Source organism: Falco punctatus (genome assembly GCF_963210335.1).
Source record: "Falco punctatus genome assembly, chromosome: 11".
NCBI lineage: Eukaryota > Metazoa > Chordata > Aves > Falconiformes > Falconidae > Falco > Falco punctatus.
Window position 1 is genome coordinate 34,170,457 of NC_137591.1, and position 19,449 is coordinate 34,189,905.

General features: G+C 37.3%; 1 protein-coding gene across 9 annotated transcripts in view; it reads right to left on the reverse strand.

Moving 5' to 3' along the window:
• Positions 1-19,449, reverse strand: part of ASPM (assembly factor for spindle microtubules) — a 30,802-nt gene that overhangs the window by 835 nt on the left and 10,518 nt on the right. For 2 of the 9 annotated variants that reach the window (XM_080406438.1, XM_080406437.1), the window contains exons 13-27: positions 18,173-18,388; positions 17,088-17,304; positions 16,856-17,001; positions 16,618-16,746; positions 15,052-15,246; positions 9,634-14,259; positions 8,069-8,218; positions 7,571-7,737; positions 6,481-6,640; positions 5,756-5,965; positions 5,076-5,225; positions 3,030-3,221; positions 2,413-2,605; positions 1,789-1,943; positions 723-899 (exon numbers count right to left, since the gene is read on the reverse strand). In XM_080406438.1, coding sequence (XP_080262564.1) covers positions 723-899; positions 1,789-1,943; positions 2,413-2,605; positions 3,030-3,221; positions 5,076-5,225; positions 5,756-5,965; positions 6,481-6,640; positions 7,571-7,737; positions 8,069-8,218; positions 9,634-14,259; positions 15,052-15,246; positions 16,618-16,746; positions 16,856-17,001; positions 17,088-17,304; positions 18,173-18,388 — 7,083 coding nt within the window. Of the gene's footprint in view, positions 1-722; positions 900-1,788; positions 1,944-2,412; positions 2,606-3,029; positions 3,222-5,075; positions 5,226-5,755; positions 5,966-6,480; positions 6,641-7,570; positions 7,738-8,068; positions 8,219-9,633; positions 14,260-15,051; positions 15,247-16,617; positions 16,747-16,855; positions 17,002-17,087; positions 17,305-18,172; positions 18,389-19,449 lie in introns of those variants that run through there. The other 7 variants (XM_080406444.1, XM_080406443.1, XM_080406442.1 and 4 more) reach the window with 6 other exon arrangements.

Sequence of the window (19,449 nt, forward strand, 5' to 3'; positions counted from 1 at the left end):
CTCATTAAAACAAAATTTCACATGTCATTGGCATATGCCTCCAATGATTGGACAGAGACATAAATTAGTGTTTATACCTGTTTTCATACCAATGAAAGAACAATGCAGTGGTCAGAGGTGACTTGATAACTTAAATACTGACATCTGATGGATACACGGTTAGTAAATTTATAGCATAGAACCCAGACTACCCTAATAATCTCATGAGGGATTCTAGCAATAGATATGAACAAAGGAAATTTCTTTCAGAAACAGGCAATGTCTCTGTTAGAATAGAGTACACAAACAGCAAGTCACGGATAATTGTATGGCCAGTTTTTACTGACAATAAAGATCTCAACTTCATTTGAAAAACAACGATAAACTTTCAGAAATAGAATAAAATTAAGTGGCAACTAAACTATGTCTAATGCTAAGCAATTAATAGAAAGTAATCAAAACCCAGTGGAAAGTAGGGATTGCAATATCATAATCTTGCAAGGATCGCAGGATCAGATATTATTCAATAGATCTGGGTGACCAGGACACACAAAGCACAGAATAATCAGTGTTTTCACCATCTTGTAAATGCATTTTTTTTAATCAGAGTTTAGTCCTAATTAACATTATAGCCCTAATAGGTATGGTACAAAGGGAGAAAAAAATAATTTACAAACACCACCAAAACATGCAAGAAAAGCATGTTAAATCATATTATTAAACCCAAAAAATTTAAATCTTACCAAAGCTCTTTTTGAGTCCTTTGAAAGGATGGCCAGCAAGCAACAGGTCTTTGTGAAAATGCTTTCTCCTTTCTCTGAAATTTTGTCCCCAGCCTTCCCTCTGTACGTTTGCAGTAGGTCTAGTAATGTATCTATAGAATTTTCTACTTCATAAACTGCCTGAGTAGTTCTTTCATACTGTTATACAAGAATGAGACAGGAAAGGTTATATAGACAGATCTTTAAAATATCTTTCAGGTTAGAGGAAAAAGCAAAATATTCTACCTTAGATTAAATTTGTAGCTGATCTGGAATCCAAGCAATAAAAATCACTTCTGTACATTACATCATCATAACAGGTTACGAAAAGCTACCATTTGTGCTTCCCCCCTTGCTTACAAACCCACAGAATTGGATTTTACATTTAAAATAAAAGAACAAATTAGAATAAGTTTAGAGAAATTAAAAATAAGTTTAGCCTGAGTGTTAATTTTTTGTCCTGAAATAAAAGGAATTTGAATGTAAATGCCTGTAGGATGGCTAAAATCCAAAACTCTGTTTAGCAAGCATTTTTGAAATTTCAAAGTAAAAATCTGTAGAGCAATGGATCCGTAGTTAATAACTACAGTACTGAAGCAGCTTTAAGTATTTGTGAAAATGAGTTCTCTAAGAAATTGAAAGTGTAAATACAGTCTATTCTATGACATGAATTTGGAAAAGTAGACTGTCTTCTCAAACACATACATTTCTACCTTAAAAAAACTTCATAGCTTACCATAACTATTACAGTTTTGCATTTCTACAGTTTCATGCAATACTTGGGACACCTTGCAATGTAATCAGTTAAAAGTAAAATTATTACTTTAAGCCCATGAAATCATTTTCTTTTGCCAAAACAAAACTAAATCATAATTATTGCAAAGTAGATAATTGGTTCCAAAATAACAGTTAAAATTCAGAAACTTTTTTTTATTGAAAAATATTACTTTTGTTGTTACAAATTTATTCAGAATTTTTGTGAATAAATAAATACTACAATAAAGTAGTATCCAGCTTATAAATGTGCAAAAGAAAATATTAAAGTTACCTTTGAAACATTAAGCAGAACCTGAACTGAATATCTGATCACTTCCATGCATGGAACACTCCGGTTGCAACTTTGAATCAGAACAAAAATACTGAAGATCGCTCTGCTCTGGGCCATGTTTTCACAACAGAGTGGGGACAGCCTGGTAGCCACCTCTATGAAAATTAAAAGGGAAAAAACCCCACAACCTGTGAAGCTCAAATAATTTAATTGCAAACCAGGGTTTAATCTTATTTTTAAAGTAGAACTGCAAAGAAAAAACCCAGAATTACTGATTTGAAGTTGTATTACTAAAAAAAATTAAGCAGCCAAAACAATCCACAGAGAACGTGTACTGATAGGCAAACATAAGTGACTTATGTAAGCCATAGTATTACCAGAACTTCCAGGAAATTAGAGCAATCATATAGCATCTTCCTTTCTCTACATAACCATTTTAATATTGTTCTTAAATCAATACGCTAACTTTAGTCTGGAAAAAAATCCTCCATCGTACTCTCCAACATGTTTCCATTTCACAATCACACAGAAAGCCCTAATATTATTATAGACTATTCTTGGCTGAAAAATTCCCTTTTCTGTCATCCTGGAAATCTATCAGTTATAATAAAACAAAATACTCACCAAGATGCTTTAATGCTGCAAGAATGTAAGAGAGATGTTTGAATTTTAGAAGGTATTTAATAGCAACTGCAGTTCTGTTGCTCAGTTTGTTTTCTTCTCTGCTCTTTTCATTAGCCTTTAATAAACGATATCTTAAAGCTTTAGTTTTTGCTGTGTCGTTACTCTTTCTCCAAGAATATCCTCTCCACAATGCCTACAGAAAAGGAATTTCACAAAGAGAAAACAGAAAATAGAACTTCCATTACCGTTCCAAAACAATTTTACACAAGTCTGACAAAGTATTTAATTACCTTGGTGATTAATTTTTAAGTAATTACCATTCAGTGTTTCATCTTCCAAATACTGGACTTTCAAGACAAAAGACCAAACCAAACATGCATACATACTCCACACACGCTCCCAGTCACCCCAACCAGTATCTGCTTAATACTGCTTCCTGATCTGCGTGCATTTAGCTTTGATGTCTACACTTAAGATGACCTGGCTTGCAATTTAATTGATGAATTCACCAACCAAAATAAACATCTTTCTTCTCCCCCAAAAAACATCAGAAAAATCAAGAATTAAAAACAAAATTAGAAAAAAAATACTGTAGTTTTCTTATAAGAGGTATTTACCTGAAGTTTAATTATTCCAACTGCAAATTTTCTCCTACGTCTGCAGGCAAGGAATCTTCGTACATTTCTCTGGATTATGGTTGCTGCATTATTTCTGTGGTTTAGCCAGCCGCGAATCACACATTGTAATTGAATAATTCTTTGATAATCTCTAAGGTATCTCTTTCGTTGCATTTTGGCTCGGAACCACCTCTGTTTAAAATTAAAGTACCTGTTTATTTATATAGGACTTTTCCCTAAATTCCCTTTTCCCCATCATAAATGAGCATCGATAAAAACTGAAGAACTATTTTAACAAGAAGTTTGACAGATGCAGTAGGCACTATAAACATCACTAGTGCTCACATAACCACCACGACACAGCCCTGATTGGCCTTGGGGTAGCTGAAATGCCAGACTGCAAAATGAAATCTTGGGCAGGAGCGGTTAGGAAGCGTTCTGTGTAGAACAGAGTATTTTCAGTGAGAAGTGACCTGCAATGATCGCGCAGTCCAACCTCCTGACCACTTCAGGGCTGACCAAAAGTTAAAGCAAATTGTTAAGGGCACTGTCCAACTGCCTCTTAAACACTGGCAGGCTGGGGCTACCGACCACCTCCCTGGGAGGCCGGTTCAGGGTCTGACCACCCTCTCAGTAAAGAAATGTTTCCTAACGGCCGGTCTGAACCTCAGCTGGCGCCGCTTTGAGCCATTCCCATGTGTCCTGTCGCTGGACCCCAGGGAGAAGAGCTCAGCACCTCCCTCTCCGCGCCCCCTCCTCAGGGAGCTGCAGGGAGCCAGGAGGTCGCCCCTCAGCCTCCTGCTCTCCAGCCTACACAAACACAGCGGCTGCAGCCGCTCCTCACGGGACATGCCTTCCAGCCCCTGCACCAGCTTAGTTCCCTCCTCTGGAGGCATTCAAGGACCTTCACGTCCTTCAACAGGAGGCCCAGCACTGCACAGAGTACTCGAGCGGAGGCCGCACCAACACTGCGCACAGCAGGACAATCACCGCCTCTGACCGGCGGGTCACGCCGTGTTTGATGCCCCCCATGGGGTTCGCCCCCTCGGCTGCCAGGGCACACTGCTGGCTCCTGCCAGCCCGCTGCCGGCCAGCACCCCCAGAGCCCCTGCAGGGCCGCTCCCAGCCTCTCCTCTCCCAATTTATACTGGGTCTGCCATTACTCTGCCCGAGCTTTCTTTCTCTTGTCTGGCTTTTAAGGAGAATCATCAGTCCACTTTTCTCATTTCCCAGCTCTGTTTCTTCCCATTTATACACAGAAAAGGGAGACAGGGAGACAAATCCAAGCAAAAAATCTCTTCTACCCATTCGCTCTTGCCTTAAGGGGAAAACATAACCTATGGGGACAAATAACAGATTTGTCTATATGGAGAATTAGCAGAGCAAATTTTGCCATAAATCCTTGACTAGAAAACAGCTGTTTCGGGGTTCCCTCCATTTCGGTCTCTACATTTCTCTCATGCTGACCTTCTGTTATCGGCACTAACCTAACGGTCAGTTTAGAGACCTGCAGAGGATTTTTTCTAATAAGCAGTGCTGCAATACAGACCTGATTTTCAATCTCTCTTTTAGAGAAGTAAAACAGGATTACTTTAAAAATGCTGCACCTTAACAGGCTCTGGTACCACCGGCAGGTTAGAAACACAGAACGAAATAAATCACTGTATCCCATGCTCGTGTAAATAAATGCTCTTCATTTCATAAACCTTACAGGGTGTCATGTCTAACCTTTCCTGCTTCCACTAGGATGTAAAGTTACAGGCTAAGACAGCACTCAAGATTCCTTTAGCAAGCTTGAGAATCTGAAGGAAACAAACTTTCCCAACCATCCTTGTCTTTACAGTGCTTAAGCCTCCAGAGCCTGCTGAGATCCACTCTATTATGCTTAGCAGGGTATAAGCAGTATTATTTAATAAATTACAGTCTCTGTAACTTAGCTTTATTTTCATATGTGAAGGAACTACAGTGTCTTAGTGCTACAGCTTAGCTGACAGAAAAGAAATCGTGTAACATAGTCTGAAGTCATTTGTCCTTGGGTAGACTAACCTGTATTACATGAACAGACGAGATCTGGTTTTGTGCGAGTTTTAAAATGAGGTGAATCCTATATGCCCTTTGAATTTTAATTGCAGAGATATGATGATATGCAGCTGCTGCAAAATAAAGCAGTCTCTTCTTTTGTTTCTGTTCTGAAATCTGTATAAGGAAAACCAAACAAGGAGCATCATTAATTCTGATGCTCAGAGGTAGCCGATTGTGTATCCAAAGACCATAGCTCATAGCAATACACTATTAGATTCTGACGTATCGCCTCAGAAGTCATTACCTCAGAACCAAAGCAAGATACCTTTCCTCAGTATTAGCTCTCTAATCTAAACAATAACACAGAAGTGATTGTAAGCAACAACATTAATATATAGCAGAGAATTGTTTCATTTTAAGTATGTGTACGTGCAGAAGTATCAGTTACAGGTAAGCCACAAAGATCTCAAAAGCTAAAAAAAAAAAACACTCAACAATGAAAGCTTATTTTAGTACTGAAGGATTGTGAAAAAAGGGTCAAACTCTATTTTCATCTATTCTGACCCACCCAATTCTCAAAGCACTCAACAAGAATTTGAGTTCAACAACAAATGATTAGGTTTTCCTTTTCTTGCCAGCCAGAATTAATGTTAAAACAGCTCTAGAGATAGTACACAAATAGTTTTAGTTTCAGGTATACCAACCTTTTTCCTGACTAAATAACCCCGTATAAATACCTGCAGTTTAATGACAACTTTTCTAGTTTTATTGTATTTCATAAATTGAAGCCTGCCTGCCTGCCAGGCCCTCGGATGTTTATGGATAATTACAGCTGCAGCTTTTTGTTGAACAAATTCCCTTCTTGCCTTGAAACTTCTGTATGCTTTTTGGATCAAACATGCAGCTTGAAGCTTCTGAAAAAGATGTTTAAAGAATGCATTGATAACTAAACTTTTGTTCATTAGTGTCACGGATCAATATACATTTGTATCTGAGTTCTAGATTCCCTCCCCCCTCATCATAAGAGCAAACAAAAATAAAATAGGAAACACATGCAAACTTGTGCAATACTAGCTTATATAAAATGCACTTTCACAACTTGGAAAGTCTTTTCACTTACCTAAATGGGGTCTAAAATATGGGCAATTTAACTTAATCCTTTGTAAGCAATAAAAGCCAGCAGAAAATTTTACATTTTATCTGTTATCAGTACAGACAGGGGTAATTCAACAACTGGAACTGTTTGAAAACAAGAATCAACCTTGTTGCTCAAAGCAAATAGAAAGTTAATACTTTGAAGATTGAACAGTTTTGATTTGAACAACCTTTGTTCTAGCTCCTTTCTATGCTTCTGCACATTGATGACAAAAAACACTCACATTGAAAACTTTAAAAACCATGTTATAGCAGAGCACAAGTGAAAACATACCTTTCTTAAAAGTTTCCTAGCCCTGTACCGTCTATATGCCAACTGAATCTTAACTGCAGCGTTCTTAGTTGCCAGAAACTGATGTCGAATCCTTCGTGCAGTAAGGGTTGCTCTCCATCTTCTTTGAATGGTAAGTGCACTGAACTTCATTTTCAAAAACCTAAGAGGAAAATGCATTCTAGTTGGTTTTTTTTTTTTTGAAACTTGAGAACACTTGCATTTTTAATCTAAGGAAACAGTGACAGTTTACAAAATTCTTAAGGTAGATATTGTAAAAGCAGAGCTGTTATCAACCAAATCTTGGAACACTAGAACAAGGGAATAGTCAGCAGTGCTGGCAGAAAGATTGGTTTAAAATAGAAGATACTTTCTGTTTTCCCACAGCAGGTACTTAAAGAACTTGTGGCCATAGAAGGCTGGGGAGGAAAACAGCAGTTTAAAAGACACTAAATGGATTGACATACAACAGGTCCGTAAAAGGATAATAAAAGGGAATCAGCAAGGATGCAAGTTCTAACATCCATAATCTAACAAGCATGGATCCTGAGGGAGGACCTTAGAAAGCGGTCAGGGTTAACACACTCACTAACATACAGCACCTCCTACTGCTACTGGCAGAGGACACAGTTCTGAATGAGATATCAAGCTGATCTAGAGCAGCATTTATTGTAAAATCAACTCACAGCAAAACAAACACAAAGTAGTTTAACTATTCCATTATGCATTATAACAAACTAGCTTGTCATCCTGTTAATTTCATGCTGGAATTTTAACAATATCCAGAACATCTTTCCTGTAAAAAAATGTAGGTGAAGAAAAGATCAAGGCCTACTCTTTCTAGATCCCCAATACACAAAATTTAAGTCCATAAGGTAGCTTCCAGTCCAGAAAAATATTTAAACATGAAGTATCTTCTGCAACAGAATAATCCCACCTGCATTAACAGGACTATGTTCATGCACATTACATGCATGCTACAGGGTCAGAACCTGAGAATCTATAAGCATCTGCCTGAGTGCAAAGGAGCACTACATAATTATGTAATAAAAGCTTTGAAAATTAGACAAATTTATACTAAATTCAGTATTACCGGGTCCGCTGCTGTTTTGTTTTGAAGTGACTCTGAATAACACATAGAGCTTTTGCCACAGACGCATATTCTTTTTGTGCTCTGCAGCCTCGAAACCAGGCTTGAATTACTCGTGCTGCTTTTGTTCTGTTAACCCACTGCCTGGCTTTATATCCTCTATATGATGCCTATTAAATATATAAAAATAAAAAAATAATATCAGAATTTGATTTTTTTGTTTGTTTAATGGAACAAGCAAAATTAAAAGGAAGAAAAGTTAAAATTAGCATGAAAGGCTTTTAGGATTCCTATCTCTACAGTTATCACAAATATGTAACTTCTCACATCTAGAAGATGTTTTCTAAAGCAAGTGAAATGCATTAAGGGAAACACCACAAATGCCACTCTCTTTATAGCCTGTAAAAATAATTATGTCATCAAGAAACAAATACAGGAGATTTAAAAAAAAAAACAAAAACCAAACAACAAAACCCAACAAAAAACATCTTCTGGGAGTACCTGAATTCTAATGGCAGCTCTTTTCATTTGATGGTATCTTTGTTGTTCAGTATTCCGCATCTGATGGGCTCTGTAGTACTGCTGTATTAATACAGCAGAAAACTTGCACTGAAGGTACTTCCGTCTCTGAATAAATCCACGGAAAAATGCCTTAAAAGAAAAAGACATAATCTTCGAATATTTTCCCACTTGCACTGGCAGTATTGACTGGGAAGATGCTTCTGTATTTTTAAGTACAGCTGTAGTCACTGGCTTGTTAGAATAACAACAGTCTAAGTAAATATATTTCAAACTTCCCAATTAATTATTTTTCCCCTACCTTTTAAGCAATCATACTTACATCCATCAGAAATAACTAAGAAGCTGCCAGTTCCCCCCAGAACATGGAGGTGAGGAAGGCACACTTGTTTTCTTATCTGTTAAGTAGACCATGTGCTCTCCAACAAGATAGTAATAGCAATCTAAGAAATTATTATGAGAGATCATTTATTTCCAAAAATCCTTTCATCCCAATACTACACTGAAGAGAAACTCCTTCCCTTAGGGTAAACTAAGCCCACCACAGAAAATCACTTAGAGCTTTTCCCAGAAAGAAAAAAAACACCAAAAACAAACAAACAAAAAAAAGCCCACCAAAAATGTACTTCCACTACTTCCAAATCAAATTAATATAAAGAAAAGGAAATACACCTTCCTCCCTCATCCTCACAAAAAAAAAATAATAATAAATTGAAAAAACAATTCAGAGTAACTATTCTAAGCTTCTCTGAGACTCACATTGGATGGATATTTAGCTTGCGACATGGAGATGAAGAACAATTTTCATTACTTGTTGCTCACCATGTTTTTATTGCATCAGTGATGGAAGAAAGAAACAACAAACTAAATACTTCCCACTTTTAAAAAGTGCCCCTGAGAAAACACAGATACAGTTTCACACTAAGTTTCATGTGGGGCCACTCAAGGTACCAACTGAAACATACAATAAGAATGTAATTTCTCTCCAAAATGTAAGCTAGGTACTCAAATTAGTCTACAGCCATTTAATAAATCTAAAAGAACTAACATGACTGATCTACTCGCACCTTCCTAAATGTGTCCTGAAGAATGTAGCAGTCATGCCTTTTTTGCCACTTATGTCATACCCAGCACCAGTGCCCACTCACTTCACCATGTCAAGACAGCTTTCATTCACGTTTGAATCAAAGAAAACATTCATTAAGCTACTATTTATATAGGTGAAAGCCAGTCAGAACAAAAATAGTCCTAAAAGAACCACAGAAACACACAAGTATCAGAACTCATTTGTAGTAGTAAAATTCTAGGGGAAAAACAAGGAAAAGGGAATGTTAATTTTTAAGATGAGTACCTCAGCAGTCACACAAAACAGAGCTGAACTGAGACTCACTTCAGTACACTGTGGTAGTGTTACACATCTCCCATACAGGATACTTCAGAAATTGATTCTGCTTTAACATATACCTTTAAACTGTTCCTTGCAAAGGCAGTAATCTTAAGCACAAAAACCCAACACCCAAAACACACGACTATACAATCAAAAGTACCTGAATTTTTATTGTGCTTTCTTTAATCTTGCAAAACCTCTTCTTTTCAATGAATCCTCTGACTCTAGCCTGCACAATGATAATGTTCCTCTGGGTTTGCAAGTAAGCTGTTCTTTGGTATTTCACAGTCAAGCGGGATCGGTAGCATCGTTGTAAGACAACTGCTGCTTTTTTATAGCTTGTATACTGTGATTTAGCTTTATGCATTAAGTAATAGGCTTGTAATGCAATAGCTGCTGTTTTAAGTTGAATAAATCTTTTACGCTGCACAGCCATCTGAAGAAAAGACTGAATCTTTCTTGCAGCTCTTATCTGTCTTGCTTTTTTTCTTGCTTTCATACCACGGAAGGCAGACTGAATAATTACTATTGCTTGTCTTTGAGCACAATACTCTGCTTTCTGTAAACGAGCCTTGTGACATGCTCTGTACCATCTCTGAATAGCAACTGCTGAACTCTGAATCAATTTATAGTGACTCCTTGTTCTTTGGCATCGGAACACAGACTGGATCATTATTGCTGCTGCTTTCTTTTCAAGAAAACGCCTCCTCTCTACGTGCATTTTGAAGAAAGATTGTATGTACCATGCAGCAACATTGGTTTTATACAACTGCCTAGCTTTTTTAGCACGAAAAGAGGACTGAAGGCAAATGACAGCCTTTTTTATTTTTGCATAGTTTTCCATGTCAGCGTCTTTTGCCCTTTTGGCTCTGAACCTTTGCTGTGTAACTCTGACAGCCCAGCACAACTGTTTGTAGTATCTATGTTGTATATGCATGCGATAAGTGGACTGTATTACAATTGTTGCGGCATGCATGGCTTTCAGTTTCTGTCGTTCCTTCATGCCTCTATATGATGCTTGAATAACAATAGCAGAATTCTTCATTGTCAGGTATTTCTTTCGTTGATTCTTGCCTTTAATATAGGATCGATAGTAGCTCTGTATAACAATAGCTGCAATTCTCAAATTTTGATAGGACCTTCTATTTCTGTGCATTTTGTAGGCTGATTGTATTGTACTAGCAGCTAAGTGCATATGCTTAATGCTCTTCCGCACCCTGATACCTCTGTACACAGCCTGCATATGAATAGTTGCTCGGCGAAGAGAAAGATACTCCCAAGTTTGCTGTCTTGACAGAATCAAGGCTCTGTATCTTCTCTGAAAGACAAGAGTAGCTGCTTTGAGAGAGAGATACCTTTGACGTTCTCTAAAAGCTTTAAAATTTTTCTGAACAACAATAGCAGCACAGTGCATTTCTTGCTGCTTTTTTTTTGCTCTCAGATGTCGAAAAGCCTTCTGAACACAAGTTGTTGCTTTCTTTAATGAAGAGTAACGCTGTACTGCAATTTCCATTAGGTTATTGGCTCTGTATCTCGTCTGTATTAGCTGAGCTGCCCACTGAAGTTTTTTGTAATGGTGGTACTGCCTATACATTCGGTAGTTTTTCTGTATTGTAAGTGCTGCCTCATTTCTTTTCTTCAAGAAGAATCTTGTTTTCATTCCTCTATAGGCAGCCTGAAGAACTAGCACAGACTTGTACAGTTTTAAGTACATTTCCCTCACATGCCTCGCTTCCCTGTAAGCACGATAATGTCGCTGTATGATTACTGAAGCAAGCCTGACAGCTTGATAAGAAATGTAAACTTTACGCATTCTTAACATTGCTTGAATAACTGTAGCAGCTTGATGCATCCGTTTTATTTTCTTTCTTACTACGAAGCCTCTATAAGCAGATTGTATGATAACAGCAGCATTAAGGAAAGAGAGGTATTTTTGACGTTGAATTTTTGCCAATTTTGTTGCTCTGTATTTTCTCTGAATTACAATAGCAGCTGTCTTAATGGAAAGAAAATGTTTTCTTTTGAGAAAAGTTCTAAATCTTCTTTGAATAAGCTCAGCTGATTCGCTCATAGTTCTTATAAGTCTTCTTGTTTTCATACCACGGAACGCAGCCTGGATACAAAGTGCAGCTCTCTTAATAATCATATAGTTGTGAAATTGAGTATTTCGTTCCTTACAAGCACGGAGCCACTGCTGAATTCGCCTAGTGGCCAGCAACAATTTTCTGAAATCCCTCTGTTGTTTGTACATTCGATAATAAGACTGTATTATTGCTGCTGACTGATCCATAGTTTTTAAATCTTGTCGGACCTTCATGCCTCTACAGGCAGCCTGAAGGATGATGACAGACTTCTTTAGTTCCAAGTACTTTTTACGTTGTATTTTGCCTAAAAAAAATGCTCTGTATTGTCTTTGAATTATAATTGCTGCCATTCTCATTGCCTGATATTTTATGTTCATACGATGCATCTTAAACGTGGCTTGGATACAAATAGCTGCTTGATGCATACAGCGAACTCGTCGTCTAACTCTTACACCTCTATAAGTCGCCTGCATTTTGACTGTGGCTTTTTTTAAAAACAAATATTTCTGCTTTTGATATTTACCATGAATAATTGCACGATAATGCCTTTGAACTACTATAGCTGCAGATCTAAGTCTTTCATAGTCCTTTTTGACCAGGTAAGATTTGAAGGCAGCTTGTACAGTTGTAGCAGCTTTGTTTAGTTCATTCAACTGTTTCCTCACAATCATCCCACGGTAAGCAGACTGCAAGACTAACACAGCTGCCTTTGTTCTTAGATAAACTGCACGCTGGGTTTTTTTCATACAGTAAGCTCTGAAGTATTTCTGAATCACTAGAGTGGCTTGTTTTAGTTTCTTATATTTGTGTTGATTTACATGCATTCTGTAATAGGACTGAATAATTGTTGCAAAATGATGTTTCTTCTGAATTGTTTTTCTCACAGTTTTCCCCCTCCATATTGCCTGAAGACGCACTACAGAGTTACGCAGCTGAACATATTCTTGCCGTTGCTTCTGGCCTATAACACTGGCTCTGTAATGCTTTTGGAGAGTTAGTGCAGCACGGTTCATAAGTCTGAATTTTTGCAGAGCCATGAATCTTCTGAAGGCAGACTGTATCTTAGTAGCAGCAACACATTGTCTTCGAATATGCTTTCGTACCTTCCAGCCACGAAAAGCTGCTTGCAAAGAAAGCACTGCCACTCTTGTCATTAAGAAGTTCAGTCTTTGCCTGTTACCAATCTTACAAGTTCTGTACCACCTCTGAATCACAATGGAGGCCTGAACCACTGCCTTGTATTTCACTCTGGCAGCATGAGCTCTAAAAGTAGTCTGAATTTTAATAGCAGCTCTATATTCAAGTTTAAGTTTTTTACGTGCTTTATAGCCCCTGTAGGCTGCCTGTAAGCACACAGCTGCTTTTTTAACTTGCAAGAACTCCTGCCTCTGACGCAGTTGCTTTTCATATGCACGATAATATTTTTGAATGACAACAGCAGCACTACAGATGCTTAAATAACGTTGCCTGTCCCTTCTCATTCTGTAGCATGCCTGGAGAAATACTGCAGCCTCTTTCCATCTTTGCACTTGTTTCCTGACAAGGTGGCCTCGAACTACAGCTTGAATTCTTATGCAAGCTCCCTTCAATTTCCTATAATCTTCTTTAAGTTGAAGAGTGTATCTGTGAGACCGATACCTTCGCTGGACATAAAGTGTTGCCTCCCTTAATGCACAATAACGCTTACGTGCCTGCCTCATCTTTACAAAAGCTTGAATCTTCACTGTTGCTTCTTTCAAGTTTTTAAATATCTTCCGGATAATATAAGCACGATAACTTGACTGAATTTTTATCACGGATCTCAATATGCGAGCCTTTTTCCTAGCTTCCATTCCTCTGTAGGCAGACTGTAGGACAACAGCAGCCAGATGCATCCTCTGCAAAGAAGCAGCTGCTGTTTTAGAAGCAACACATGCCCTATACCAAGTTTGAATTACAGAAGCAGCCTTTTTAACCTCCTTGTATCTTCTTACTTGTTGGTATTTTCTCACATGTGACTGCAATGTAATAACAGATTTTTTAAGTTGTAGAAATCTTAGTCTCTCTTTTTTCATTCTCCACAGTGATTGAACAACACAAACTGCTTTTGTTTGTCTGTATAATTTATGTGCCTTCATGCTTCTAAAGGCAGCTTGGAGAACTATCACTGCTGCGCGCTTTTGCAAATAGCACTCTCTTTCAATTTTTCCTAGTTTATAAGCTCTGTAATACCGCTGAATTGTCATTATTTTTGCCCTGTGTTCCTGGTAAATACATCTAGCCAGATGACATCTGTACCAAGCCTGAATCTTGATAACACTTTGCTTAATACATAGATACTGCTTCCGATCTCTGTGCATCCTATACCAAGACTGTATGACAAGGGCAGCCCTCTTTCTTTTAGCCAGTTTTGTAGATTGCCATTTTCGGAAATAAGTCTGAAGGACTAAAGCTGCTTTAATTTTCTGTTGCATTTTGTATTTTCTCCATCTTCTGAATGCACACTGAATAGTAAGTGCTGAAGACTTTAAGATTTCATATCTTTGCTGATCCTTTTTTGCCAACTTGGATGCACGGAGACGACTCTGAATTGTTATAGCAGCCCAAACAATTTGTTTGTATGCAGCAACAGACTTCACCATCCTTATCCTTGCTTGTACAAAAATAACGTAGTATCTTAGCTGTAAGTATCTTCTCCTAGCAGAGTATCTCCTCCAGTAAGCCTTCAGGAAAAAACAGAAAATTTAGTATTTCCTTCATGGTATCCCAAGTTAAGCCTAAATTTAGGACTACCAGCTTCAGACTTCTTAAGATTTCTTTATTCCTACTTAATCCCCAGGAAGAAGAGCCCAGTATCTATGTTAAAAAAACCCAGAAGCCAAATGCTTGAATCATTGCTTTTTTTAAATTCTGGGACAAAGTTAAATTTGCCCTGGCAACAAAATATTCCCTTTTAACCTGTTTGATAATCCAATGATTCTTTACTCTCCATTCCAAAAACTCTTAAGAACATAACATTTAGCTTTGGTTAATAGGGGGAAAAGTATCTTGAGAAACAATTAAGTGCCCAACTACCAACCAGTAACTAATGTCTGCCATTCTGAACATGGCTACTGCACGTGTCATTAACACTAGGAGGGTAATTTATGGGTTTTTTTAAAGCTTAAGTAGTGTTCAGTAGCTGCAAAAAGACAAGCCAACACAATCTGATCAGTCCTTACATTAACTGGTTTAAGGTCCAATGTTTTAATGTTTATGGTATACCAAAATATTCACTAAGAAGGAACAACTGGTAGTTTAGTAGCGCATTACCAATTCTCTCTGAAGAGAGAAAGTTACCAAAATATCTCAGCGGGCTGGGGGGTGGGGGTAGGGGTGGGGGCAGACGGGAGGAATTGTATTACATTTTCATGAAGACACCAATTGCTGTAAGCAGAACACATGACCCCACATAAGCCTTTTTTTGTAGGTTGCAGAGTTTCCTTACAGTATAATCTCACTTTAGATCATGTTACCTGAATGACTGTGGCAGATTTATTTCTGGCTTCCTCCAGTTTTTTCTTTTTCAGATTTAAAAAAATCATCCTGGCTAAGTATCTTCTCCAGTGCTTCTGAATGAAAACTGCTGCATTCGCTTTCCTCAGTGTGCGTTGACGAGACAGGAAATTTAATGCAGATTTTTGAATTATCCGAGCAGCTCTGTCTCTTTCCTACAAAGAGTAAATTTCCACTGAACCATCAGGATTAGAATCGTCACTCAAATTTTTTGCTGTATTAAAATAAAAACCTAAAGCAATCTCATAAAAATTAGGCTTGTTGATAACGCAGCTTTTCTTTATTCTAGTAAAATAACTTTTCAGAGACAGAACACTTATTTCAGCACCAAGTTCTTTGTAAAAGGGTTGTATCACTTAAATCTGCATCCTCCCACCTTCACAGTTCTTTGTCTTTGATACTCGATTCTTCCGCACTCCTAAGAAACCCATTATTAAGCCTCAATTTTAAGAATTCTCATAAGATTTTAAATACCCTTACTAATAGAGCATTCTAGAATGCTTTCCAGCTATATTTAATACAAGAGTATAAAGAGAGCCATACCAGCTCATGTCCATCTAGCCTAGAGTTTTGTTCGCACATACCATCCAGCGTTTTTGTAGTAACACAGAGTATAATAACAAAATGATGTACATCAAAGTAAAAAGAAAGAGCAGCTAACAAATGTAAACAGTCAATATTTAGATCATCTTATCAGAACCCTACTGTCTATCCTACCATAGGGCAAAGTACACATACGCACATTGAAAGATTAAATAAAAAACAATGCCTGCAATGCTTAGGCTTTGATTCCCCCTCCACCTACCAGCATCTTTACAAATATTTAAAAACATTTATGAAGGGAATGTTTTGTCATCATTATGACGGTTGTATAGTTTTTATACAGTAAAGAAACTGGAGATGAAAAAATCTACACAAATATAACCTCTGCCCCCTTCTACACCACAGATTCTCAGATATTTCACTTGAACACTGCTCCAACATAGAATATGTATCTCAGACACAGCAGTAGCATTTATAAACCTTAATGGTGCCATAGTTTTAAAACCATCACAAGATCTGGTGTAACTAGAAAAGCAAGAAACAAAACACCAGAACTCATGAGATTCAACTCAAAACACTGGTGCAGTTTAGTTCCTGAACAAAAAGAGTAAATTCATGCAGAAGCTTAATTACTCTTCATCTTGTAGACATTAATATGAATTAAAAATTAACTGCTCCCTTTTTGTTTTAAGGAAGCAGTGCAACTATTTTATGTTTGATATACTAGGAAAAGGCCTTAAGAACACAGAAGAAAGAATAGCAGCCTTTAAACAAATGTAGTTACTTCAGAAAAGCCTTAAATGAAAGTGGGTTTTAGTAGATTACACTATCAAAATATACGTCCTTGGTACTAAAAATGGAACTTATTAATTTAAATGCCAATATTATTCTAATAAACCTGTATACTCCAAACAATACATTTATATTCTTTATTTAGTATTTCTCAAACCAGAATCTATAAACATTGCACGGACAAAGAGTACCTGAGAAAGTCTCAGTTCCCTTTTCAGCCTGTAATTCCTCCAAGCAGACTGAATTAATCGTGCAGCTTTAGCTTCTTGCTGAAGATCTAGAAGCCGCGAACACAGAAATGATAGGTAGGTAATAACAACCTATATAAACACAGAACACAACAAGTTAAGGGCTATACAGAAGAGCAGCCCACACTGACAAGAGAGCAGAACAGTTGGATGTTTACATCCAACTTGAAAAAAATCTTACCTTCTCATCAGGAATTGTATTTGACATGTCTGAGTGATGAATCATTGCTGGTATTCCACCTAGGTCAGAAACTGCAGCGTTGATCAGCTGGAAGTTTTTCCTTTCATTGTCCAAGAGCTCCTCGTATAGGACTGCAGCAGTTGTAGCTTTGTACAGATAAAGTGTTTGTCAAATCAGATTGTGCCCACAAGAAAGAGATTTATCATGAACTTCTGTGCATCAAATAACTCACCTTGGTCAAACATTTCTTCCATAACATTTACAGAAGTATCCGACTCTGAAGAGGATGAGGAGGAAGAGTTTAATCCCACCGTAACAGTTCTGGAGCATTCTACTGTTTGAGTTGTACGTTGGCACACAGCTTCCAAAGGCACGTAACATGGATGATAATGATGAATCAAATGACATAATACTCTACCATCCGAGAAAGACACTGTGAAATTTTCCACCTATTCAATAAAATACAGTAAGATACAAGTTCCTTGAATTTTTGTTACCAGTCAATTGCTAGAAAGCGGATACAGAATTTTGTTACCTTGTACCTTTGAAAGTGACCAAGTGCAATTTTTTTTAAACAAAAATTTATGCAGCTAGTGAACATTCACTATATAGTGACATATAGCTGTGAGAAACCAGAAACGAGGTGTGAATCACTACAGACCGAATCTCCAAGGGAAACATTTAAGAAACCAAAAAGAAAGCAATCTTTCTACAGAAGAAACTTCTTTAGATACCTTTACAGTAGGAAGATAGTGCATAATAAGACTGATGTAAGTTCAGAAATTAAGTGCTTTATTTTACCCTTCAGAAAAACTAGCAGGTGTGACTGTATTCTGACCAGAGACAAGTCTCTGAACAGGGCTTCTCTTTTTGGAAGGAACAAACAACATGTCCCAAACACCTCTCTTGAGGACAAGAATTCCCCTTATCCGAAATAGTAGTTTAACTCTCACAGATCATATAAATGGTGAAAATTTTATGTACAAATACTTTTAGGAGAAATGTTTGTTAAAAAAAACCACTCAACCTCATATTCCACAAAAAATGTTTCATTTTTAAAAGGTATTTTTATGTGTAAGACTAACTGCAAGGGGAGATCCTTTCGCTAAAATTTGTTTAAAAAGAGAGCTGCAGCTAAACCCACAAAAAGACGGTTATTTCAAATCAGATTAAACAAAGTCCAGAAGGATATTTAAAACTAATTACCGTTGGCTGCTACTAGATATTTGATAGCTTGAAGAATTCTGCTCTATAACGAGTAAGTATTCTTTAGACAGTAAAGGATGCATTTACTGAAGTGTACACAAAACTAGTTACCTTGATATTGTAAAATCCACAAACAGCATTAACCCACGCCATCAGCAGCTTCACATTTTCACTGTATCTTTGAGGTGAGAAGTTACTACTATTATCTGGTACTCTACAGCAATTTGGAAAAGTCTTGAGAGCACCCAGTTTTGTTTTCTTCTTGTGTACATTCTTTAAATACTCAATTTCTTCTTTTAACTGTTCCACATTAAGAAAAATGTCCACCTATTAGGAAGAAAGAAAAAAAAAAAAGATTTTATTTACGTCACCAACAGTCTGACATGTCATGCATTACAGCAGCTGGACACTGAGGCTTTAGATACGGCATTTTAAAGAGAAACTACTATCAATACTCAGCAGGACCTGCCACATTGAATCAGTAGTGGATAATCTGGATCTTCCAGCATAGATAGCAGTGTCTGCTACCAACTGCTTCAGATAAAAGAACACTTCTGCTGTTCTGTGTAGAACAGTTCATTAGTTAATAGTTGGGGAAAACAGAGAAAATCTCTGTAACAGCCTGTGTAAGTTCACCATACTTCCAGAAGAAACAATTTCAGAGTCTCGCCTGCATTTTGACTGAGTCCACACACCACTCCTCAATTTAAGGGACTCAAGGGGACTCAAGCTGTGATGGTCTGAGAAGATCTGGAGAACAATTAGCATATCCACAGGGCTTGGGTAAAGCTCACTGAAATTATTTCTTTAATCAAAATAATGCAACTGTGACCCACACATGCATCAGGAGAACTAACCAGAGGAAGGCAACTACTCAATACTGTGACAGTAGTTAAGAAAGAAAACAATTAATTTGATTTTTACTGTGTTCTTATGGCTCTCTGATAGTTCTGTGGATACTTATTTTCAAAAGACTACCTGACTCAGTTAACTCTTAAAACAGTCTTAAGAAAACTGGTTTTGCCTCCTCTACTATTTTTTTCCAGTAGCTTTGAAATGCCATTGCATAAATGCTTAAGAAGTCTTCACTCTTACTTCAAGAATGTTTCTTCAAACTGACTGTTTCAGACAGATGGAAAAAAGTAGAAGAGCTATAGCTTCAGAGCTTACTCTGTAACTGTCAGCGCAACCTCAAAAAGTCTTTTCAGTTAGTAAGGGCTTACACCAGCAGTCCGAGACCAACATTATTTTACTTTGAATTATCAGTTCTGCTGGCATACAGCATAAACTCAGAAGTTACGTTTTTTCACGAATCTTATATGAATTTACATAAGAAAAAGCATGTTATCTAAACGGTATCGTTAGAGAACAGTTAGCACATACAGGTA